The sequence below is a fragment of the Triturus cristatus genome, chromosome 8 (genome assembly GCF_964204655.1).
Source record: "Triturus cristatus chromosome 8, aTriCri1.1, whole genome shotgun sequence".
NCBI lineage: Eukaryota > Metazoa > Chordata > Amphibia > Caudata > Salamandridae > Triturus > Triturus cristatus.
In genome coordinates, this window is record NC_140591.1 from 904,745,075 (window position 1) to 904,770,328 (window position 25,254).

General features: G+C 46.9%; 1 protein-coding gene across 4 annotated transcripts in view; it reads right to left on the reverse strand.

The window, feature by feature from the left end:
- Positions 1-25,254, reverse strand: part of ZBTB11 (zinc finger and BTB domain containing 11) — a 2,099,144-nt gene that overhangs the window by 960,161 nt on the left and 1,113,729 nt on the right. For all 4 annotated transcript variants that reach the window (XM_085622427.1, XM_085622426.1, XM_085622429.1 and 1 more), the window contains one exon: positions 2,874-3,113. In XM_085622427.1, coding sequence (XP_085478553.1) covers positions 2,874-3,113 — 240 coding nt within the window. The remainder of the gene's footprint in view (positions 1-2,873; positions 3,114-25,254) is intronic.

Below are 25,254 nucleotides of genomic sequence, written 5' to 3' on the forward strand. Positions count from 1 at the left end.
CTATCTTGCCTTTGGCCACCTGGCGCTTTTTCCTGAGATTGTGTATCTCTTTGTCTTCTGGAGAGCCTCTTCCTTCTAGTAGCTATATCTCTTTCTTTGAAAGATGCTCGACTGCTCCCTGTACCGAAACCAAGATTAGCATCTGTAGATATCTCTTCATCAGTTCCTTCTGGCTCAGATAGGATGTCCTCAGACCCATCGGTGACTGAGAAAAAGTGATCAACTGTCTCTAGATTATCCTCCGTGCCACTGGGCTCACTGCTTACGGCAACCTCCTGAATCAAAGCCTCAGTTAGTAATGACGCTGTACTTGTAATGCCTGATATACTCATCAAACTGGGTGTAACTGGCCCTACTACGTTCGCCCCTATGAAGGCTCCTTGGTACTTTGTCTGGTCTACAAAAGTCGCTGACTCTGGTTCTGCGCTGCCCTTCTCATGGACTTCTTCACCTTCTTCGATTTCCCGGGCGTCCATCAGCTCTCCCCATTGTGGCTCAGAGTTAGTAACCTGTACCTCGGGAGTCCTCCGTGAGTTCCCCTGCATATTTACTTTTCCTTTTGCTTTGTAGGTATCCGCGTTTTTCTCTCTTCTCTTTTCAAGGGCTGGCACCATTTTGTCCATTACCTTTACTGTATTCGCTGCATTAACTGTGTTGATTGTGCTATCTTGGCTAACAGGGGTGAAATATCCCGTTATCAGTTTAGTACCCCCTATATTCACTCCAGGGTTCACCACTTTTGCCGTGTTAGCCATATTAGCCGCGTTGACAGTATATGTCGTAGTTTCTGAAACTGGTACCTTTATCTTCCTCCCCTGGTATTGCTCCGAGCCCCCGCAGTATTTGCTGCCTCTTCAATCTCACCGGGGGTAATCTGGGGTTCCTCAATAACATTAACTCTTTCTGAATCTTTCAGGGGTACTAGCTGCTTAGTATTCACTTCCGGGGTTCTTCCTTTCCCCCCCCCGGATTGTTTTTGGTGCCATCCTGAGAGTGCTACTCAGCCCGTTACTATCTGATCTTAGATTACCCAGGCTAGACGCCGCTATGTGCACACCGCCTTGACCGCTGATTCTGTCTGCGAGTTCTTCCCCAGGGGGTAATCTCCATGCGCTGCCCTGACGGCTTTTCGATGATCCGCTTACCCCCCTGGCTCCTTCAACCCCAGCTCCAGCAGTAGTGACAGTTCCGCCTCTCTCGCTGCTTTCGGCTTTCCTGATTCCGCTCGCTCCGCTGGCTCCGCTTCCAGTGCCGGTCCCACTATCTGCTCGCCCCAGGCTCCACCTAGCTCTCAGCCCGGTTTTCCACTCTCGGAGCCCTGCCAAGACCGCCACCACTACTGCCAGGAGTTCACGGATCAATTCCTCAGCAGCAGACACAATATAGCCCTTGTTGAAAGCCGCTTCCATGGGGTACGTAACTTTAGCACACCGTTTTGTACTTCATTCGGATTTTGGCATCGGGAGCGTTCTTAGCTGCCGCTAGTCAGACGCCATCTGGCATTCGCGATGCCTCCGGCTGCATGGTAAGAGGAAGCGGATGGGAGCTTAAGCGTCTCCTCAGCGACGCGCGTTGCAGTTTGCCGTACCTGGTCCTTGCGGAGGCGGCCGCCTGGGCGCCGCGATAAGCACTCTGGAGGCCTGGCAGTAGGGGGGGTTGCCCCCTCCCTGGACTTGGGTCGTGGCTGGGTCACTGGGCTTTGGCGCAATACCAGTGAGCTTGGCCGTAGCTGCAGTGCCGGTACTGTGGGCACTCGCTCTCATCCGGGTTATATGTCCTCACTTCCACCTCCGACGCCCACGGGGGTGAGGTGGCTGGTCTCCGGTCATCGCTCCGTGGACACAGATGTCGGTGGCACGCCTCAGCTACACTGCAGGCACGGGGCCATAGACGGCTTGGCGGGGGTGCTGCTGGTCAGGCTCTTTTCCTCCCCACGCAGAACGACGAAACACTGAGCGGCAGGCACGCGGGGCTGGCAACCCGCCTCGTCGCCATTGTGGTGTCGGGCCTTAGGCCCACATAGTGTTAGTGTATAAATGAGGACACAGACACCTACATGTATCGTATCGTATGGTAACTGGCCCCGAGCACGTGCACCCGGGCCTTTTTATTAGCGGGGCCACGTCACTCGTGACACCCGTGATGGATGGGTGTGGGGTGCAGTGTGTCCAGCCCTCAGGGGAGTGGCTGGAAGTACAGCTTCCTGCGGGACACTAGAACGTGTCTCGCAGGACACTACAACCATGACCTTGAGGTGCATAAGCAAACAGGAGTCGCAGGCTGTGGGTGCGTATTCAGACCCTAAACACAATGAATAGCATATCTTGTGACAACTGTAGGATGGCTTATATCCCATACCCATAGGAGAAGTCATTTGACCAATGTGGATGAAGAGTCGTGCAAGAGACAATAACACCAGCTTAGCGGTTAGGACATTCGGGGAGGGGATGTGGTCCGTCGGCTGCGCTGCCGACTTTGGTGCAGGAAACCAGGGTTCGAGCCTCGAGGCCGCGTCCACATCCTGTGATTCTGGGCAAATCACTTAATCTCCCCATGCCTGAATATGTAATGTAAATACGGTTCCCATGTACAGAGCTCCAATACCTTAGGGTCAAGTTCGCGCTATATAAAAGATACAAAAAAAAATTATGTATTCCTATGTCGTCATATACTGGGTGGGCAGAGTCGCAGCTGAAGCGGCATGGCTGGGTGATGGAGTTCTTGCTGGAAGAAAAGATTTCCACATCCAAACTGAAGCCTGGAGGATATTTATATAGTGAGGCATGTGCAGTAAGGAGTAGCCATCAGCATAACCTCTACAGAGTATAATTCAAGCTTAATAAAACAGAAAATTCAACTTCATTTTTTGTTACCTTGCATGCATGTGGCTTGACTCCGGTGTGTTTGAGCATATGTATCTTCAGAGAATAAAGCTTTGGCAGAGTTCTTCCACAGACATCGCAAATAAATTCACGCTTAGTTTTACTTTTTGCATTGTTACTTGCAGGCCCGTTACTTGAATGAGCTACAGATGCATGCTCTTCACTTCTTTGAGAATGCCGAATGAGGTGAGCTCGTAGAGAAGCTCTGTACTGGAACCCCTTCTTACACAGCTGGAAAACAAAAGTTATTCTGGGTTTGTAAGAAATTTCAGCATTACAGTGTCTTAAATTTAAATGGTGCAGAAGAGCATTTCTTAGTAGAGCTTTTATGTCTTGACTGTTTCCTGTTCTATATATAATGTTTGCAGACCTACCCAGTCTTTTATTCATAGAAAAAAAACATGAAAACATTTTGTTTTATTTGTCACTGTCTTCGGTAAAAAACAAAAGCTCAACTATCTTAAACACAGTCCAAAAAGGCAAAATTGAAACTGTTTTCCCCTAAAACATTTTTAACTTTGAACTGCTTACAGAACCAACATCCGCTTTTAAAGAATCTCTAGCCCATAGGCATCTCGCTGCAGAGAACAAACTTCCACCTACAGGCTCTAAAGAAAATGCAACCTTCTCTGACATCAAACCAACTCACATCTGCAGTGTACGTGTTGATTGTGTCTAAACTAGACTTTGGAAGAGCAATTCTGGTGGACGTTCTACAATCCACTCTCAATACACTGAAAGCTACAGTCCATGCTACCTCCTCCAAAAACGGGATCACATAGCTTCCATTCTCTTAGCTTTAAACTAGCTTCCTGTTGAGGAATGTTCAAACTGGGATGTCTCATACATAAGGCTGCTTACTCACCGTGCTTCTTAAAATCTCTGGCGGCAAGTAAGGCTTAAGAAGCTAAGATGCAATTTTTATCAAAAGTCCCAATTTTATAACATCCTATAACCAGCACTTCTCAGTGGCTCCAACTCATATTATCGAACTCTTGTCCAAAGGGTAAAAGGCAGAACTTATAGCTTCTGTTTTTCCATCAGGAGTTAAAAACTCTGCTGTTTAAGAAATAACTCCACAATGTATACCTTTAAAACATTGCACCTCCTTGATTAGGGCACTGTTTATTTACTGCACCAATGGCTAACTATTCCTATTACGTGTAGCAGTTATTCAACTGTACTATTCTTACATGCTTTCTCGCAACGTGTGATTTAGAAAACTTTTAAACAAATAAATAAATTAATAGCATTAGTCTTTAGCAGTAAACAACTGTAGCTTACTCTCCTTAGATCATCACCACTTGTTGGCCTGCAGACCATGCATATTCAATCATGTTTTTAGCCTAACCCAAATAAAAGTTGTACACTAAGGTTCCAGAGCAGTGTTTTGTCTACCTCTTACGTAGTTTACCCTTTTTTCATAATCTTCCCCTTCTGTTAAATTTCTATGGCTGGAGTTCTTTTGATCTCATGACTTTTATAAAATACCTAGTCACAGGTTACTATTTTGGTTTCCTTTTGGTTACATGAACAGTAGAGCCTAGTTGGGCCCCAACGACATTTTGGTACTTTGGAAACCAGGTGTACCATTCCCGAAATGACCTAAGGAAGGGGAATCTGGCGGGTGCCCTCCGATCTCTTCGGACATGTATCCCTTTTTTGCGATCCCTGAAATTGCCCATTATGGCGCAGATTTACCTAACTAAGATGGTGATGTTACCGTGTCTATTATATTTTTTCACCAATCTTCCAGTTAAAATATCTGGAGCTTGGTTTTAACAGTTGGATACTATGGTTAGAGAGCTGGTGTGGGACGGAGGCAGCTACAGGGTGTCGCTGGAAACCTTACGCCGTCCTCTTGACGATGAAGGCCTGGGGGTTCCGCTTTTGAACTTTATTATACATCAGCTCAGTTACAGTGGGAAACACATTGGTTGGCAGGTTCTAGGCAGGAATAAATTGGACCGACAGGCAGATTTACAATGCAGGGGGCACTACTGGCGAAACTGCTAGCTCAAAAGCAGAAGCTTTCAAATCTAGGGGTGCTGCAGTCGGTTGCTCTGGCATGTTGGAGGTGCTGTCTGCGACTGACTGGAGTTGCTGTTGGTGGGCTTCCCTCATGGCGACCCGATCACGTGCTATAATGCACCACAGCTGATGGCGTGGTCGAACGTAAGGCTAACTACAGTAGTAGACTACTTCCAGCTGTAAACACTGGTCTCACTGGAAGAATTACTGTAACATTATGGACTGCCCCGGGCCAATTCCTAACATAGGAGGCGCTAACAAGGTCGACTTATGGTCTGCTGGCAGGGAGGAGCCCAAGACTCATGCCGCACTTCAGTTGATGTGAACTATGGAGAATACAAGACACCTGGTGAAATGGCTATATAGAGCACTATTAGAAATGACGCAGAAACCACTTCTAGCTCTGAGAACAAGATGGGTGGCCCTACTGGGACGTGAACTTTCGGATAGTGAATGAAGTAGGGTTCAGGCATACCCTAAGCGGTTATCCAGGAACACGTGCCTGAAGTTTACACAATTTTATTACACTCATATGACCGATATACACCCCGTAGACTACATGTAATTTACAGTGGAGAGCTCCGACCCTGTCCTAGATGTGCTGTATTGGATGCTGATTTTGAACATATGATATGGAGTTGCCCCAAACTGTACACTGTTTGGGAAGAGGTGGTGCGGAAATTGGTAGGAGTATTAGGTCGCTCACTTACCGGTTCCTTGGACACGTGCCTGCTGGGGGTCTGTTCCTGAGACCCAAAGCAAAGAAAGCGGGGTCCTGGACTTTGCGTTGCCTAAGAGGGGCATAGCACTCGCAAGGAAGTCGTATGGGGGCCCACATCTGGAGGCATAGCCGCTAGATGTGAAGAGCTGGGCTCTGGCGTAAAAGAGATCCCTTACCATGAAGGACACTAGAGGAGTGTGCAAGTGACTTAATGCAGACCTGTGGTCCGAGATACTGCAACACTTGGAGGGACCCTCTGGAGAAGCAGATAGTATAGTAGGAAGCGAGGGAGGCAGTCAAGATAGACAGGGTGGTCCTTCGCAGGGCGGGTTAAACACTGGGGATGCAACATAGATGATACTCCAAACTAGACACGAAGAGACCTGCATCTGACCCAGAATGGGGGGGGGGGGGAAATCAACCCATTGATCCTATGCTGGCCCACATGCCTAGAAAAGAAGGAGGCCCAAACTACAGGATAAGAGACGGCGGCAGCATGCCCCCCCCCCCTTCAAACTTGATATATATGCACATGTGCACACACTCCCATTTATGGACACTGCTCTCCCTTTCTATAGAGCGCTAGATTGATATACAGCAGACTGGCGGTAGACCAGCCCTGACATGTGATAGCGATGACCCTCCCGATGATAGTTAAATTACACATCTTGGTTGTACATTTATTTTCCTTTTTGTATTGACTCCTTAAATGGCTACTGCAAAAGTCCAGTGCTAGTAATGGTGTAATGCACTATGACATGGAAGAGGGCCTTGTTGAATACCCTGATTTGCTCACCAATGCTTAAGCAGCCTATGGTAAAAAGGTAGGCAGTTCCTCTTGGGCTGGCAATTTGCTCGGGGTGGCTGGCCTGGACGCTTGAACTGCTGAAAAAATGAGATGGTATTCCTTTTAATTGTAAGTGGAAGGCTAATAGAGGAACTCAGATGGAAAAAACATTGGGGTTTTAACTAAGTTTATAAAAAAAACTGGTTTAAAACCAATAGATCTAATAAAAACAGTGTACCAAGCCAAGACTTTATCTACCGCCACCTATGGGGCAGCTGTCTGGGGGATGAAAGACTGTACAAAACTGCAGATTATTGTAGATCATTTCCTAAAAAGGATCCTTTTGTTACCACAGTCATGTGCCAACTACAAGTGTCACAAGGAACTAGGTGCCCATTATATAACTGATATAATTGCAATGGCCCCTATCCTAATGTGGCACTCAATATGGCGAAAGGAGTCCCTTGCCTTGACAAGAGAGATTATCAACGATGTCCTGAAACTAGATGGAGTAGGTAATATTGCTTGGCTAACTTATGTCGATATAACATTGAAGGCGGCTGGGCTTCATTACCTCTTTTTGGAACCTTCTAACTGCAGTTCTATATCCAAAATTGACCTAAAAGCTTGACTGCTTTCGAATCGCCAGATAAGAAGGGAGATTAAAAATACTAATCTCCCAACAGTTAAATCTTACCTGGCGTGCCCTACCACAGAATTAACGAACTCAAATAGAACATATCTAACCTTCGTTACTAATCTGCAACATAGGTATGTCTTGCTGAGGTTTTGATTAAATTATATTCCGTTAACGCTGGGTACATATCGCAATGTTTATGTTGTTTCTGAACTCCCATTTTGTACCCGCGATAATCAATCTATGCAGGATGATACACATTTTTAGTTTTTCTGTAAATTTTATTATAATGAAAGGAGACGTTTCATTATCCCTATTATGCGAAAAATGAATTTTAAACAGTGTCGCGTAGCACTTTATTATCTTCAGCTACTACCTGATCCTTTTATCTGTTTCTCTTTAGCATCTTTTTTATTATTGGCACTAAAAAAAGAGATCAATAACCACCTGAAATTATATTATACAAAATGAAATGATTTTATTATTGTGTAAATGATCATGAATTTGTATCTGTATTTTTAAAGTAATGATCTTTTCCATGTGTGTTGTAATGTTGTGAATTGCTTTTTATACATAGCATACTTTTTATGCCTACATTGTGTTGGCGAAATAAAGTTTTTTGACTGACTGACTGACTGGTAAGTGGAAGGCTAATGAGGGGTTACTCTCCTATTTCTTTGTTGCCCAAGACTAATGAAACGTATTGTTGTGATGTGCATTGACAATATTGTGACAGTATAATGCAAAATTAAAATAATTAAAACAAAACATGAATAGAGCTAGTTGAGCCCAATTCCTCATTCGGAGGAGGTGAGGATGGAAGAGAAAAAAGATGAGTGGGTGGCACTAATACTAAGCAGCACAACCATTCTGAAGAACTAACAAGCATTTACAATGCAATGGTCTCGGCAATATTATAGGTAGAGCTATTGGTATTGCTCATTATTTTTTTATCATTATTGTATCCCTAAATAAATGGCATTGTCATTTCTATTGGCATTAGCTTTTTTTTTTGCATATGTGATACCTATTGCATTAGCAGAGAGAGAGTGAGGTAGTGAGATAGAGAGAGTGAGGTATTGAAATAGAGAGTGAGGTAGTGAGAGAGTGAGGTAGATAGAGAGTGAGATAGAGAATGAGGTAGTGAGTGATGTAGTGAGATAGAGAGAGAGGTAGTGAAAGAGAGAGTGAAAGTGAGTTAGTGAGATAGAAAGAGTGAGGTAGTGAGATAGAGAGTGATTGAGGTAGTGAGTGAGAGAGAGTGAAGTTGTGAGGTTGTGAGCTAGAGAGTGAGGTAGTGATGTTTTGAGAGAGAGAAGTTGTGAGATAGTGAGGCAGTGAGATAGAGTGGAGTAGTGAGGTAGAGAGTTATGTAGTGAGAGAGAGTGAGGTAGTGAAACAGTGATGTAGTGAAGTAGTGAGATGTAAGCAGAGTGGTGTTGTGATGTAGTGAGATAGAGAGAGGTAGTGAAAGAGACAGTGAAAGTGCGTTAGTGAGATAGAAAGGCGCAGTAGCGACCCCCAGCTCCCCAGGCGAAGATGAGGAGGTTCTTGGCGCCGAGAGCAGTGGCAGGGTAAGGGCTTAAGCAGCGGGGGAGTGGATGCGGTCCGGCGGCTAGATTGCCGACCTTGGTGCGGGAAACCGGAGTTCGACACTCGGGGTCGCGTCCACATCTCGTGATCCTGGCTAAATCCCTTAACCCCCCCTCGTGCCTGAATGCGCAACGTAACCGGCACGCATGTAAAGCGCTCCAATACCTTCGGGCGAGTTCGCGCTATATAAATAAAAATTTAAAAAAAGTTAGGACAAGTACTTTACTAAAGCTGGCTCCTATTACTCCTTAATGTGCACCGGCATCCCCTCATTCCGAATGCACCGATCGTAAAGGAGTCTCCCCCGAGTGGAATGCTAAGTGGGCGCCATTGGTGCGGAGGGCGCAGGAGTCGGTGGAACAGATGCAAGCTGTGGCCTTAACTCTCGTGATCCTGGGTAAATCACTTACACCCCCCCCCCCCCCCCCCCCTCGTGCCTGAATGCGCAACGTAACCAGCGCACATGTAAAGCGCTCCAATACCTTCGGGCGAGTTTGCGCTATATAAATAAATAAAAAAAAAAAAAGTTAGGACAAGTACTTTACTAAAGCTGGCTCCTATTACTCCTTAATGTGCACCGGCATCCCCTCATTCCGAATGCACCGATCGTAAAGGAGTCTCCCCCGAGTGGAATGCTAAGTGGGCGCCATTGGTGCGGAGGGCGCAGGAGTCGGTGGAACAGATGCAAGCTGTGGCCTTAACTCTCGTGATCCTGGGTAAATCACTTAACCCCCCCTCGTGCCTGAATGCGCAACGTAACCGGCGCGCATGTAAAGCGCTCCAATACCTTCAGGCGAGTTCGCGGTATATAAATAAAATTTTTTTTTTAAAAAGTTAGGACAAGTACGTTACTAAAACTGGCTCCTATTACTCCTTAATGTGCACCGGCATCCCCTCATTCCGAATGCAACGATCGTAAAGGAGTCTCCCCCGAGTGGAATGCTAAGTGGGCGCCATTGGTGCGGAGGGCGCAGGAGTCGGTGGAACAGATGCAAGCTGTGGCCTTAACTCTCGTGATCCTGGGTAAATCACTTAACCCCCCCTCGTGCCTGAATGCGCAACGTAACCGGCGCGCATGTAAAGCGCTCCAATACCTTCAGGCGAGTTCGCGGTATATAAATAAATTTTTTTTTTTTAAAAGTTAGGACAAGTACGTTACTAAAACTGGCTCCTATTACTCCTTAATGTGCACCGGCATCCCCTCATTCCGAATGCACCGATCGTAAAGGAGTCTCCCCCGAGTGGAATGCTAAGTGGGCGCCATTGGTGCGGAGGGCGCAGGAGTCGGTGGAACAGATGCAAGCTGTGGCCTTAACTCTCGTGATCCTGGGTAAATCACTTAACCCCCCCTCGTGCCTGAATGCGCAACGTAACCGGCGCGCATGTAAAGCGCTCCAATACCTTCAGGCGAGTTCGCGGTATATAAATAAATTTTTTTTTTTAAAAAGTTAGGACAAGTACGTTACTAAAACTGGCTCCTATTACTCCTTAATGTGCACCGGCATCCCCTCATTCCGAATGCAACGATCGTAAAGGAGTCTCCCCCGAGTGGAATGCTAAGTGGGCGCCATTGGTGCGGAGGGCGCAGGAGTCGGTGGAACAGATGCAAGCTGTGGCCTTAACTCTCGTGATCCTGGGTAAATCACTTAACCCCCCCTCGTGCCTGAATGCGCAACGTAACCGGCGTGCATGTAAAGCACTCCAATACCGTCGGGCGAGTTTGCGCTATATAAATTAAAACAAAAATAATTAATAAAGCAATTAACATGTTATGTTATGTTACAGGAATTTATAAAAGCGCACATATACCCGGAGGTGTCTTGGCGCTAGACCCAACAGTGACCCGCTACAACCTTGCCCCTAGTGCTGAAAGAGCCAGGTTTTTAATTGCTTTCTAAAAATGGTCAAGGAACTGGCATTCCTGAGAGAAAAGGGAAGGGAATTCCACAGTTTAGATGCACCGTAATAAAAACTGCGTCCACCCCAATAGGCTTTGTGAATTCTAGGAACAGCCAGTATTCGTGCTCCCATAGACCGAAGCCTCCTTGTGGGTTGATACCATGTAAAGTGATCCTGCAAAAAAGAAGGACCAATGCGATGTAAGGCTTTAAAAACAATGCACAAGGCTTTAAACTCGATACGCTGAGAGACGGGAAGCCAGTGAAGATTGCGGATTTCATTAGAGATGAGCAGTGTCTAGGGATATCCAGTATGAGACGAGCTGCTGAGTTCTGAATCATCTGGAGTTTTCGCAGGTGCTGCTTCTGAGCGTTAAGGAATAAACCATTGCAGTAGTCCAGCCTAGATGAAATAAGACAGGAGACTACTATTCTCTTGGTGTTATCAGGGATATAAGGAAAAATGTTCCTAATTTTTTTAATGAGGAGATGCGAAGCCGACACCACAACATTTGTGTGATGATGGAAGGTAAGTTTATCATCCAGGAGCACACCCAAGTTCTTTGCCTTAACCACCGGATTGGGCAGGGAGCCCAGCTCAACGGGCCACCACAGGTCACTCCAGGGAGGCTGTATACTGCCGAAAATCAAAACTTCCGTTTTACTGGAGTTAAGCTTCAGGCAGTGTGCTGTCATCCATTTATTAATTGCACTCATGCAACATCTGAACTGCGAGGCCGGAGATTGTTGGAATTTAGAAGCTGCCACCACAATCTGGGTGTCGTCAGCATAGGTGGTCAGACTGAAACCAAATTCCCGAATAAGGGGCGCTAGTTCAGAAACGTAAATATTGAACAATGTGGGGCTTAAAGAGCTACCCTGAGGGACACCACATGGAAGAGTGTACAGATTTGAATTGAAGCCATCCATGGATACAGTGGACCTACGATCAGTGAGAAAGGAGGCTATGAGTGCTCGTGCTGTCTCTCCTGTTCCTAGCCCCTCCAGACATCTTTGCAGGAGGAGATGATCCACCGTGTCAAAAGCCGCAGAGAGATCGAGGAGCACCAGAGCTGCTGCACCTCCTGCATCCATAACTGCTCTGATCTCCTCAGAGGCTTTGATCAGTGCCAGCTCCGTGCTATGGTCCTTGCGAAAGCCAAATTGAGTATGATCCAGCAAACCGTTTGCATTAACGAATAGTGACAATTGATTGTTCATTATTTTGTCCACTATCTTTGCTGGCAGAGGCAGTCTAGCAATGGGCCGATAGTTAGTAGGGTTGGCCGCGTCAAGAGTGTTTTTTTTTAAGAGAGGCAGAATCGATGTCTCCTTCCAGCTAATCGGGAAAACACCGGAGGAGAACATCAAATTAAAAATATCGGTGAGGTATGGACTCACCAGATTTGCCAGTTCTTGAAGGAACCTCGGGGGGCAGGGGTCTAAAGGTGAGCCCGATTTAGCTTGAAGAACATGATGTCTCACTGTGTCTATCGAGATCGGAGAAAACACAAATGGCAAGTGATTGTTGGTACCTAGACTGCTTGAGCGTGATGGTGGGCTAGAATCGGAGACCTCTCTGAATGCTTGGAAGATGTCTAAGACCTTGGATTTAAAAACATCAGCAACATCATTACAAAATTTCTGGTTGACCTTCCTGCCTGAGTTATTGGGTATAAATAGCTTGTTCACATGTTATATTGTTAACATGTTATATTGTTGAAACAAGAGGTGGTTATTGAACAGCTTGTTGATTCTTGAGAAAACCTGATTGGAGAGGGCATCCAGTTTTTTATTTTAACCATAGCTGTGTTTTACTTCTTGATGCTTCAATGATGTCACTCTGCTGGATTCCTGATCTGGAAGTCCTGATTTTCTGCTGTGCTCTCCTGTTGCTCTCTGACCCTGCTGAGGGAGAGCTGGACTCTGCTTTGCAAATGATGTGATCTTCAAGGGCTTGGTGGCTTGCTTCCTATTGCTTCAGATTCAGGGCTATAAAAGACTTTACACCTGCTCCTGTGCCTGGTTCACTGGAAGTGGACCCAGATACTTGCACCAGAGAAATCAACACATCCCCAGTATGCGTGTAGCAGAACAGGCGCACCAACCTGTTGCGGGAGTAGAATCGGCGCATCGCTCGAGGAACCAACACATTGCCTTGAGAGCCCAATGAATCAGAACCATGCATCGCTGCCGCAGCACTGTGGAGGGATCAACGTATCTCCTTGACTGCGCGGAGAACACTGTGCATCGTTTTCATAACCAACGTCTCTCGGGTCCATGCTTAGTCTACAGAACCAACATAGCGCCACCACTGCGTGGAGAAAGATGGTGCTTCACATTGACTGCAGGCTCGGCATCAACACATTGCTCGTCTGCACCCCACATCTCACTGATGTGACCGGGATCAAGGTACTCTGTTCATCGGGCCTGTGTGGCTCTTGTCCCTGGCCTGCGCTCCATCGTGGTCAGCCTGAATTGTTGACTTTGCCCAGGTCCAGCGCAACCAGCTAACCCCCATTGGTGCTTATTGCTTATAAGGTTAGAACTCTTTATTATTTAAAAATTCATAAATTGACTTGTACTTATTGGATTTTTGTCAGTTTGGTCTTGAATTATTGTATATTTTTCTAAACCTAGCTGGAATCTTTTTGTGGTGTTTTCATTGTGTTGCTGTGTGTGTATTGCACAAATAATTTAATACGTTACTTCTTTAGATATGCCTGACTTCTCTGTGCCAAGCAACCAGAGGGTCAGCACAGGTTATCTTTTAGTGTGTATATGACTTACCCTGACTAGGATTGTGGATCCTGCTTTGTCATGGTGCATACCTCTGCCAACCAGAAACCCAATTACTAACATTGGTGATCAGTGGTGAGGAAAGGACTTATGTTTGTGCAATACCATATAGTAATTCAGTTTTCACTACTACACTATACTAAAGACTAATTTGAATCCTTTTCAATTCTCCCTAATTGTTTTTTTTTAATTCTTTGCTAAATCACACCTCTATCTGGAGAAAGAGCATCTGCACCTGCAATGATTTTGAGATGGCCTAGTTGGAGACCCACGTGCGGTCCAAGTCAAGGAATTTTGCAAGGGGGTTGAACTGTCCACTAAAGACTTCACCAGGAAGGTAGATCTGCAGATGGCATTGAAAGCCTGGGTGGAGGCCCGTAATGCAGGAACGGGGACCCCTGAGAAGGAGGAGCAATACGTTGAGGTGGAGAATAAGGAGCTGATCTAAGAGTCTGATGTGGATCTGGGACTGAATGTGGAAAGGGCCAACAACTTGCTGGAAGCAGAGCTAGTTCTCAGAGCAGGGACCAGTGTCTTATCAAGGAAACTGTCCCCAGAGGAGCTGGTAGACAGAAGGGAGGACAAAAAGCACAAACTAGAGCTTGCTAAGTTAGACTAGGAGCAGAAACGTGCTTGGCTGAGAAAAAGCAAGCCCCAGAAGAGAGGGTCTGGCCATGAAGGAGAGGAAGATGGGCCATGAACTCAAGTCTTAGAGAGCTAGACATGAGAGTTCAAGTGGAGTCCATCAGTAAAGTTGGCAGCAACAATCCTACAGTGTCCACTAGTGAGCTCAGAGTCTAAATACCCAAAGATTTGGTGCCCAGTTATGTAGGTGGGGGATGACATAGGTAAGTGGTTTGCAGCCTAATAAGTTTCTGTAAGAGTACACAGGCTCCCAGAGGAGTCCTGGGGGTAGTTTGCTGAATTACATGCCTACAATGGGGAGGGATAAACTTGTGACAATGGAGGTTGGGAGACCAGACATGCAACAATAAATGAAGGCCATCTAAGACAGTAAGTTTAGAATGACCCCTGAAAAGTATAGGCAATGCTTCAGGGCCAGTCACAAAATCTCATCACAGGCATGGGTGGATTTCGAAGATTATGCTAGAAAAGCATTGGTGAGCTGGGTGAGGGGCAGCAAGGTAGGTAATGGTTCAGGGCGGTACAACTTCATTTTGAGGATCACATGCTTGGTATTTGCTTTCCAGAGCTGCACCACCACCTGGTTGATAGCAAGCTTCCTGAACCCAGGAAGCTTTCTGAGGAGGCGGCCATCTGGGTCAGCACCAGAATGTCCAAACAAATACCTGGGAATGACCCCAAGAAGGGTGGCTGGGGTATCCCCCAACAAAGTGAAGGGGGGGTCAAGAGATACCCAGACAGGGCTCAGGTTAAGGGGGAAGGAAAGGTTCCCCATATCCCTTCTAAGAAGTAGGAGGGGGATTTTTGGTGGGCAGTGGCCCAGATTGTCCCATTTCCAACCCTGCTGCTTTGATTGTTCTCTACTAGGACACAAGCAGGGGTACTCGGTCTGTTCAAGGAAACCACCCACTGGTGGGAACTATTCAGGAGTAGCCAATGTGGTATTAGTGGAAAGTAGTCCCCAGGTCAGGATATAGACCATGCCACGATCTACCTCGGCTGGGAGACAGACTCATAAGGTGAGCTGGTGTTCCCTGATGGTGGGAATCATCACTTCTATGTGGTGAAAGTGAATGGGGTCCCAGTCACTGATCTGAAAGATACCGGGGCTAGGCTAGACCAAGGTTGTGAAAAGGCTAGTCTCCCTAGATCAATACACCAGTCAGGTATGTAGGGTGACTCACGCCCAGGGATGAGACCTTTTCTGCCCTATGGTCCTGGTGTCTCTAGAGTGGGGTGGGGAGGTGACCCAGAGGAGGGTAATAGTTAGCCCCAATGCCCTTTGACTGTATTCTGGGGAATGAGTTACCCCCGGTGTAAGGAGAACTTGGAGGAGGGACGCCATAGGCGCTGTGACAGTTCAGTTTTTGGGGGGTACTGCTCCCATACAGAGGGTACGTAAGACCAGATGGCGGGGCAGGGAGGAAGTACTCACCCCTGACTCCTGTTCAGCCTAAGGGCACAGACCCTGGGTTGAAGGACCAGTTTTAGGATACCACCCTGAACTGGTGAGAGGTGAATTGGAAAAAGGGAGCAAGACACCTGGAGCCACTGACCAACACTCTGAAAAATCACTAAGGACAGAGAACCCTGGATTGCCTGGGGCCTGCCTCTTGACACTGACAGCGGTCAGTGGCCTCTGTTGGTTGTTGTTCCCCTCGTGCACAGAGTTCTCCTTTGGTTAGGGACAGAAATGGTGTCCAAGGGATGGAATGGGCCACATCACTTTGTTGGTCACGGTGGTACTATCCGCCTACTGGAATGCATCTATGAGCACAGATGGAGTCCACATGGGTCAGCTCGGTGTCTTGGTATAGACAGAAGGATCCAACTGGGTTCAGAGGGGCGTAGAACTGGCAAGTACCCTGTAATCCCACGTCACACTCGAGCGGGATTTCCAAGATGGCGCCCGCGACCCGTCTCCCAAAGGGGGAGGTTACCGGTCTAGTGTCTGGAACGCCGGGGCAACAAACGGGCGGAAGTGAAGCCCTGCTGGTGCGCTACGAGAAGGAGGAGAAAGCCGAGACCAAGAAGGGGGAGAAGGAGAGTACAGCGCAGGCGATTGCGACGCAGGACAGAGAAGCAGGAGCGAGGGTCCTGCAGAACCAGGAGACCCGACTCAGCTTGCAGAGCGAGGGCAACGCAGTAGAGGAAGGCTCGACCCCACTGCCTAGAGGCACTACCTGCAGGTCTGACCGACCCGAGGAGGAAGAGGAGGGCGGCAAGACCCCTATTGCCACGACCCAGGAGGGCCGTGGCCGGAGGCAAGTTCCTTTTGTTAAATATCTCAGCACAGGGTGGTGGAGCCTGGGACACTGAGTATTTGTAAGCCGGGTGTCTAAGTAGAGAAACAGCACATCCCCTCCTTACACGTGTTCACCCTGTAGACGCTGAGCTCACGTTCCCGGGTGATGGTGACGGTACCCAGTGATGAGCAAGACGGCTTAATAGAGTTTGTTTATATATATTTTTTTCTCTTTGAGGGTCACTACTTCGATTCTCCCCCCTTGACCTCGCGGACGGCCAGAAATAGAGGAGAAGCAGACCCAGATATCAGCGCCGCTACCGAAGAAAAGACTTTAGAAGCGCTCAGACTTCATAGTTCTTCACCAGCCCCCCCCCCCCCCCCCCCCCCCCGGACAACGGAAGGACCATATATAGTCTTTAACACAACCCTGATCTACCACTTATCCCAAAGCATCTTCTGCCTATCACAACTAACCATTAAAAAAAAACATCGAACACCAGTCTTGCCTCGGTGTCTCATTCCTGAGGTGATCACAGGTGGTGTCAGAAGTGGGATTCGGGTCATTTAAGACTGCTATGACCCAACCCATAACCATGGAGGCAATGATCACCCAGTTGGGCGAAGGCCAGAGACATTTACAGTTAGTTATGGAACGCCAAAACCAGGAAGCCCAAAAGGAGAGAGAGGCTTTTCAGAACGCCCTTAAAGACCAGGCTGCTTTACTCACTTCCAACCAACAGGTCCAAGACACTGCCATCCTGCGCCTTACAGACGCTGTATCTACTGCCCGGATTCATCCAAACATACCTAGTTCAGTTCTACAGAGATTCCAGGACGGAGATGACCCCGATTATTTTTTTGTTAATTTTGAAAGGGTAGCCACGACCGCTAGCTGGCCTCCAGAGCGATGGGGCCAATATATAGCCCTCCTTCTTTCAGGCGATTTACAAGCTGCATATCAGGCGGCTAACCCCTCAGGCCTTACACCCTATCCTGAAATAAAGAAAATTATCCTTGAGCGGCTAGGACACGATAGAGTACTACAGGGCCAAGTTTAGAAAAGAAAAATGGGTTACAGGCGACAACCCCCGAGCCCTCTATTACCGTGTTAGAGATCTAGGAGAGAGGTGGTTGCGGCCTGGTCAGTCTCCCATAGAGGAGGTCGCTGAAAAAATTTATCTGGAACAGTATTTAGAGACCCTCCCAGTTAACACACGTACATGGGTCAAGCAACACCCCCACCTAACAGCACAAACGGCTGTTGAGCTGGCGTGTGCATTCCATAGGTCCCCAGAGTTTAGGGCCCAGACAGTGAAACCCTCCCCAATACCTCAAAGGGGCTACACTAGATCCAGTGACGCCAAAAACCCTAGCCTGAACAAAGCGACAGTACGGCCCTCACTAAACCCCTTTCCTAACCAGACCGGTCCGCAGGGCTTTAAATGTGCAGAATGGGGGCACATTGCCCGTAATTGCCCAACAAAAACAGAAGGGGAGGAACCCATGGAAGTAGGGCTATCCCGGGGAAGAGTACTCAACACAGGAGGTGTCCCTACGCGATATAGGAAGACTGTACGTCTCAATGGGCGACCTATAGAGGCTTTGCTAGACACAGGTTGTTATCATACCGTCGTATCCCGGGAGTTAGTCCCCCTTAATCAGATTACGGAAGAGGTGCAGATTAAGGTGTCTTGTGTACACGGGGAGGTTCGTTTATATCCTGTAGCTAATGTTCTATTAGAGATAGAAGGAGACCCACAGGTACGGAAAGTCGGAGTATTACCTGCGCTACCGGAGAAAATTCTCCTGGGAACCGACCTTCCCCATTTCGATGACTACCTAGCAAGCTTCACAAAAAGAAACCATGAGGTGGAATGGCTCCAGGAAGCACCCTTTTCTACCTCTGTTATCTCACATCCTGACAGAAAAATACCAAAGACCAAATCAGAGAAAAGGAGGGAGCGTGCAGAATACCGTTTAGCTTCCGCTTCTCCTATCAATTGTCTCCTTTCTTCCCCAGAGAACAGAGGCTGGCCTGTCCGCAGTTTCAGAGTAGCCCAACGAGATGACAGCACCTTGGAAAACGCGTGGAGCCAGGCACAAGAAGAAGACCCCGAAAAGGTAGGCCCATATTTTTGTATTAAGAAGGGGCTGCTTTACAGGAGCACTGGAGGTCCTGACCGTCGTAAAGAACAGCTACTTGTACCAGTGGCGTTCAGAGAACAGGCATTACACATAGCACATAATCAGGCTGGGGGTGGACACTACGGTCAGGAACACACTCTAAGTTATATGTTAGAAAGGTTTTATTGGCCCGGGATATATAAGGAGGTCGCCAAATACTGTACTTCCTGTCCCAAGTGCCAATTAGTCAACCCTTCTACGGCAAAAAGAGCCCCTTTACGCCCTCTACCCATAATCGACGTACCGTTTCAACGAGTCGGTATGGACCTGGTTGGACCACTCATACCCTCAGCCCGGGGCCACCAATACATACTCGTCTTGGTGGACTATGCTACTCGATACCCGGAAGCGATTCTGTTAACCAGTATGTCCACTCTCTCCATAGCACAGGCTATGGTTTCATTCTTTTCAAGGGTAGGGTTTCCCACTGAAGTCTTAACAGACCAGGGGACCCCCTTCATGTCACGACTGATGAGGGAGATTTGCACTCTCCTTGGGGTACACCAGATACAAACTGCCGTTTATCACCCCCAGACGGACGGGCTGGTGGAACGTTATAACAGAAACATAAAAACCATACTAAGGAAATACATTAGTGAATCGGGGAAGGATTGGGACCGCAAGCTTCCCCTTGTGTTATTCGCCACCCGAACGCATGAACAGAAATCTACAGGTTTTAGCCCATTTGAATTATTATTCGGTCGAAAACCTCGTACCCTCCTGGATATGTTGGCCGAACAGTGGACAGAAGAAGAAGATGAGGGACAACCATTATTAGGATACACAACTACTTTAAAAGCGACCTTAGATACGCTGTGGGAGAAAGTACACCAACACTTAGACAGGGCACAACAGAAGCAGAAGTTTTATTATGACCAAGGCACACATCTAAGGGAACTCATAAAAGCAGATAAGGTCTTGATACTCCTACCGACTTCTGACAAGAAACTCCTAGCTACCTGGCAGGGCCCTTACCCTGTCCTAGAGAGGGTAACCCCTGTTACCTACAGGATAGCAGTACCCCGAACTGGATCCCAGGGACAGGTGTATCACATAAACCTATTAAAAAAATGGGAAGAACCGGTCCCGCCACAAAGCCATGTAGTAGCTCCTATCAATCACATCACCCTTAGCAAGCACATGGATATACCGTTCCAACCGTCCTATGAAAACCCCTTAGAATGGCCCAACACAGGGAAAAACCTTAGCACAGGATAAAAACACCAGCTATACGATTTATTATATACCTTCCCAGGTTTGAGCTCTAGTCATCCAGGGCATACGTCTCTAGTAACCCATGACATCAAAACAGAAGCAGGAAAAATAATAAAAGTACGACCCTATAGAATACCCGCAGCCAGGCGGCAGGCAGTAGAACGTGAGGTGGAAACCATGTTACAGGCAGACATAATAGAACCTTCCCACAGCGACTGGTGCTCACCAGTAGTCTTGGTTCCCAAACCAGACGGTAGTCTTAGGTTCTGTATTGACTTTCGACAGTTAAACGCCCACTCTAAATTCGACAGCTATCCCATGCCCCGGGTGGATGAACTCGTAGAAAGGTTAGGCCAGGCAAGAGTGATGTCTACCCTCGACTTAACAAAAGGGTACTGGCAGATACCCCGAAGCCCAGAAGCCAAAGAGAAAACAGCTTTCTCCACTTCCTCAGGACTGTACCATTTTAAGGTCATGCCTTTCGGGCTTCATGGTGCCCCTGCCACGTTTCAAAGATTAATGGATATCATACTAAGAAGTCACCAAAAGTATGCGGTAGCTTACCTAGATGACATAGTAGTGTACAGTCTTAACTGGAAAACCCATCTACAACATCTACAAAAGGTTTTCGCTTCCCTTTCTCGGGCAGGATTGACTCTAAACCCCAAAAAAACCACTTTGGGCACGGACCGCATAGAATATCTGGGGTACTCTATAAAGGCTGGAACACTACAACCACAGCATAATAAACTGAAAGCCATACAAAAGATACCCCGACCAGCTACGAAAAAGGATGTACGTGCTTTTCTTGGTCTGGTAGGGTACTACAGACGGTTTATTCCCCAGTTCTCCACCATAGCCTGTCCCCTCACGGACTTACTATCTCTTCGACAGCCAAACAACAAAGTAAAGTGGTCTGACGACCAAGAGAACAGCTTTCAGACACTAATGTCCCTCCTGTGTAAGGCCCCTGTATTACAATGTCCTGACTTTAACAAATCTTTTGTTCTACAAACAGATGCGTCGGACCGGGGTCTTGGGGCCATATTGTCCCAACCCGACCAACAGGGAGACCTCCGGCCCATTCTCAATCTCAGTCGAAAGCTATTCCCTCGAGAAACACACTATGCCACCATGGAAAAAGAGTGTCTGGCTATTAAGTGGGCTATGGAGGCGCTGCAATACTATCTGTTGGGGCGGACTTTCTTTCTGGTGACTGATCACGCCCCACTTACATGGCTTGCTACTCACAAAGACACCAACCCCAAAGTCCTTCGATGGTTTTGTCATTACAGCCTTTTTCTTTCCAGGCCCTCCATGCACCAGGACGAGCTCAAGGGAATGTAGACTTCTTATCCAGATACCCACAGTCTGTATGGCCCGAACGTCCATACCTAGAGGAGAGGCAGTGTAATCCCGCGTCGCACTCGAGCGGGATTTCCAAGATGGCGCCCGCGACCCGTCTTCCAAAGGGGGAGGTTACCGGTCTAGTGTCTGGAACGCCGGGGCAACTAACGGGCGGAAGTGAAGCCCTGCTGGCGCGCTACGAGAAGGAGGAGAACGCCGAGACCAAGAAGGGGGAGAAGGAGAGTACAGCGGAGGCGATTGCGACGCAGGACAGAGAAGCAGGAGCGAGGGTCCTGCAGAACCGGGAGACCCGACTCAGCTTGCAGAGCGAGGGCAACGCAGGAGAGGAAGGCTCGACCCCACCGCCTAGAGGCACTACCTGCAGGTCTGACCGACCCGAGGAGGAAGAGGAGGGCGGCAAGACCCCTACTGCCACGACCCAGGAGGGCCGTGGCCGGAGGCAAGTTCCTTTTGTTAAATATCTCAGCACAGGGTGGTGGAGCCTGGGACACTGAGTATTTGTAAGCCGGGTGTCTAGGTAGAGAAACAGCACATCCCCTCCTTACACGTGTTCAACCTGTAGACGCTGAGCTCACGTTCCCGGGTGATGGTGACGGTACCCAGTGATGAGCAAGACGGCTTAATAGAGTTTGTTTATATATATTTTTTTCTCTTTGAGGGTCACTACTTCGATTCTCCCTCCTTGACCTCGCGGACGGCCAGAAATAGAGGAGAAGCAGAGCCAGACATCAGCGCCGCTACCGAAGAAAAGACTTTAGAAGCGCTCAGACTTTATAGTTCTTCACCAGCCCCCCCCCCCCCCCCCCGGACAAAGAAAGGACCATATATAGTCTTTAACACAACCCTGATATACCACTTATCCCAAAGCATCTTCTGCCTATCACAACTAACCATTAAAAAAAAACAACGAACACCAGTCTTGCCTCGGCGTCTCATTCCTGAGGTGATCACATACCCCTGCAGTAGTGAACCATTATCCATGTTCGATTGTCCTAAGGAGGGAATTCTATCAAGGTATTGACTGTATTTTCATTTCCATTTTGTTAAAGACTGAGAAATTTGATGATTTACAAACTTTAAAAAACAAACAAAAAACATAAAACTGAGGTGAAACTCGTTTAGTGCAATCTTTTCCTACAATATTATCCAACAATTTCACTTTGACTTTAATTTATTATTTTCTTTTCACATGGTTTTATTTCAATATAAAAATGTTATAAATAAAATAAGCAGGCCACGTTTAAAGCCAGCTACAGTGAACCTCTCCTACTGTCTTAGTCAAGCCATTATTTGAGGCAGCTGCTAAACACTTCAACACTGTTGTTAACATGGCATTGCATCTTCCAACTAGTTATATAATGAAGACGCGGCGGTTTCGCTCACTATAGCAACTTTGTTTCTTTGTCTCGCTGTTCATATTAGTAGGCCTGGGCGGTAAATTCCGTTCCGTTCGCGGAATTTGCGGAATTTGGGTAATTTCGCGTTCCGCGGAGAACGCGAAATTGCCCAAAAATCTGCGTTCCGCGACTTCGCGAAATTTTTTGCATGTTCGCGTTCTCAATATGCGTGTTCGCGAGATATTTCACCCCGAGCACGCAAACAGCGATCGCGAACAGGAAAAAAGTATCGCAAACAAGCAATTCCGCGTGCTCGCGGAATTTCTGCGTGTTCGCGGAGATTTTTTACCGTTTCGCGGAGATTTGCGTAACGCGATTACGCAAATTCCGCCCACCCCTACATATTAGCTGCATCCTCCAGATGTTAGAAGCTTAGAGCTAGTGTCTTTGGTGCAAGATAGTTTCAGTGAAGCTTGTTGTAAACATTTTTAAATGTAATGCTGGAACTAAGAACTGGAATAATCAGCATCAAAAAGAATACAGATCACAATCCTCAAAAAAGCTCACAGTGGACAAACTTTTTATCAAACTGAGTACCAATAATAAGTGAAGTATCCCGTATTGGATTGAAGTGTAAAAATAAAACTAGGTACTGCATCAACCAGCATGCAGAGCGACACTGGATGAGCACCCTACTACTTGGGACTTACAATTAACATCCTCACTTCAGCAATCGAAACGCCGAAAGCTGAGATAGCAGCCGCCGGAGAGATGCTAAACTTGACTCAAAGAAGTAAGCAAAAAATGTTTTTACTTCGTGAAAAGCAGTTGTTATATTTCAGGATAGTATTTTACCAAAGATACCAGAGTAACATTAACATTTGGATGTAGCAATTCAAAGAAAATAGCTAACAGGAAATAGAGCTGTCACAGCGAACGCACGCCGCATCTTCACTAAAATAATCTTGCACCAAAGACACCAGTTATAAGCTTTTAACATTTGGACGGTGCAGCTAATAACAGCCACAAAGAAATATTATAATATATATATATATATATATATATATATATATATATATATATATATATATATATATATATATATATATATATATATATATATATATATATATATATATATATATATATATATATATATATATATATTCACTTAAAAAACCATAGGTTTCACACATGTTATAGTTAGCTGGACATTTCACTCGTGAAAAACCATTGAAATTCCCCCGTTATAGTTAGTGCAGGCAACTATAACTCACGCGACCGCAATCCTCTGCTGATGATATCAGATATTACATCACTGTATTTAGACACTTATCTACCCATGTCTTCTTCCATTAATTTTTAGCTATACATATATTACAAATATTTTTTTTTCAGAAAGACACCTATGTCATCAGTGATGTAATATCTGACGTCTTCAGCAGAGGATTGTGGTCGCGTGAGTTATAGTTGCCTGCACTAACTATAACGGGGGAATTTCAATGGTTTTTCACGAGTGAAATGTCCAGCTAACTATAACGTGTGTGAAACCTAAGGTTTTTTCAGTAAATTTGTACGGTTTTTTAAATGCTAAGTTATGTATTTATTATTTTTTTTTAAGGTTTTTCACCGTGCGCGTACCGTACGCGCACGGTGCGCTTCACGCACCGTGCGCGCGCTGTGGGCGCGCAGTGCGCTTCGCACACCGCACGCCCGCATTACGCAGTTCACTGAATTTTTCCGTTTCTACCGTACGCGCACGCTACGCGCACTCCGCGATTTTTCGAAACAAAATTAAAAGAAATTTTGGCCCTTGGGGGTCCTTCTGGGACCCCCTGACAAAGGCTAGGGGGTCAGGAATTGTCCACCCTGCCCCCTTTTCACGTTCTCCACCTTTGCTTTTCACCCCCTCAGACTGCGAGAGACAAAATGGCGACCGATTCGAATGTTTACTAAGATCTAACAACCAATCAGAATCGCGCTCGCGCACGGCAGCGTGCGCGTACGGTAAGTTTTACCGTACGTGCACGGTGCGCGCTTATAGATATATATATGCTTTTAAATGCTATTTTCTCAGGAAATACTGAACAGATTTACACCAGACCTGCAAAAGGCACATCCCTGACCCGAGGACTACCTCTCTGCCAAATTTCAAGTAATTCTGTTCAGCCGTTCGGGCTGTAGCTTGGACTAAAGGTCCTATGGAAAAATGCATGGGGAAAACGCGTTTTGGGATCCCCCCTTTTTCTCAGCCCCCGCTAGACGAATCCCCCCCGAGACTTTCAGGGAAGGAACGGAGCGGACCACCCCACCTATTTTGAAAATTTCGCGAGGATTCGTCAATCGGCGCCAAAGTTATTCCAAATAGAATGTTGCGGATTTCCTATGGAAACACGATCCTAACTATAGCTATCTACTGGCGACCGCCAGTAGATTATATTACCTACTGGCGATAGCCAGTAGGTAGTTATAGTTAGGACCACGTTTCCATAGGAAAACCTCAACATTCTATTTTGAATAACTTTGGCGCCGGTCGACGAATCCTCGTAAATTTTTCAAAATAGGTGGGGCGCTACGCTCCGCTCCTACCCTGAAAGTCTCGGGGGGATCCGTCAAGCGGGGGCTGAGATAAAAGGGGGGTCCCAAAACGCGTTTTTCCCATGCATTTTTCCATAGGACCTTTAGAACGAGCTACAGCCCGAACGGCTGAACAGAATTACTAAAAATTTGGCAGAGAGGTAGTCCCTAGGTCAAGGAAGTGCCTTTTGTAGGTTTGGTGTAAATCTGTTCAGTAGATTCTGAGAAAATAGCCTTTAAATCAATATATATATCTGAGCCAGCTTACGGTACGCTTACCGTACGCTTACGGTAAGCGTACGGTGGCGTGCGCGAGCGCGATTCTGATTGGC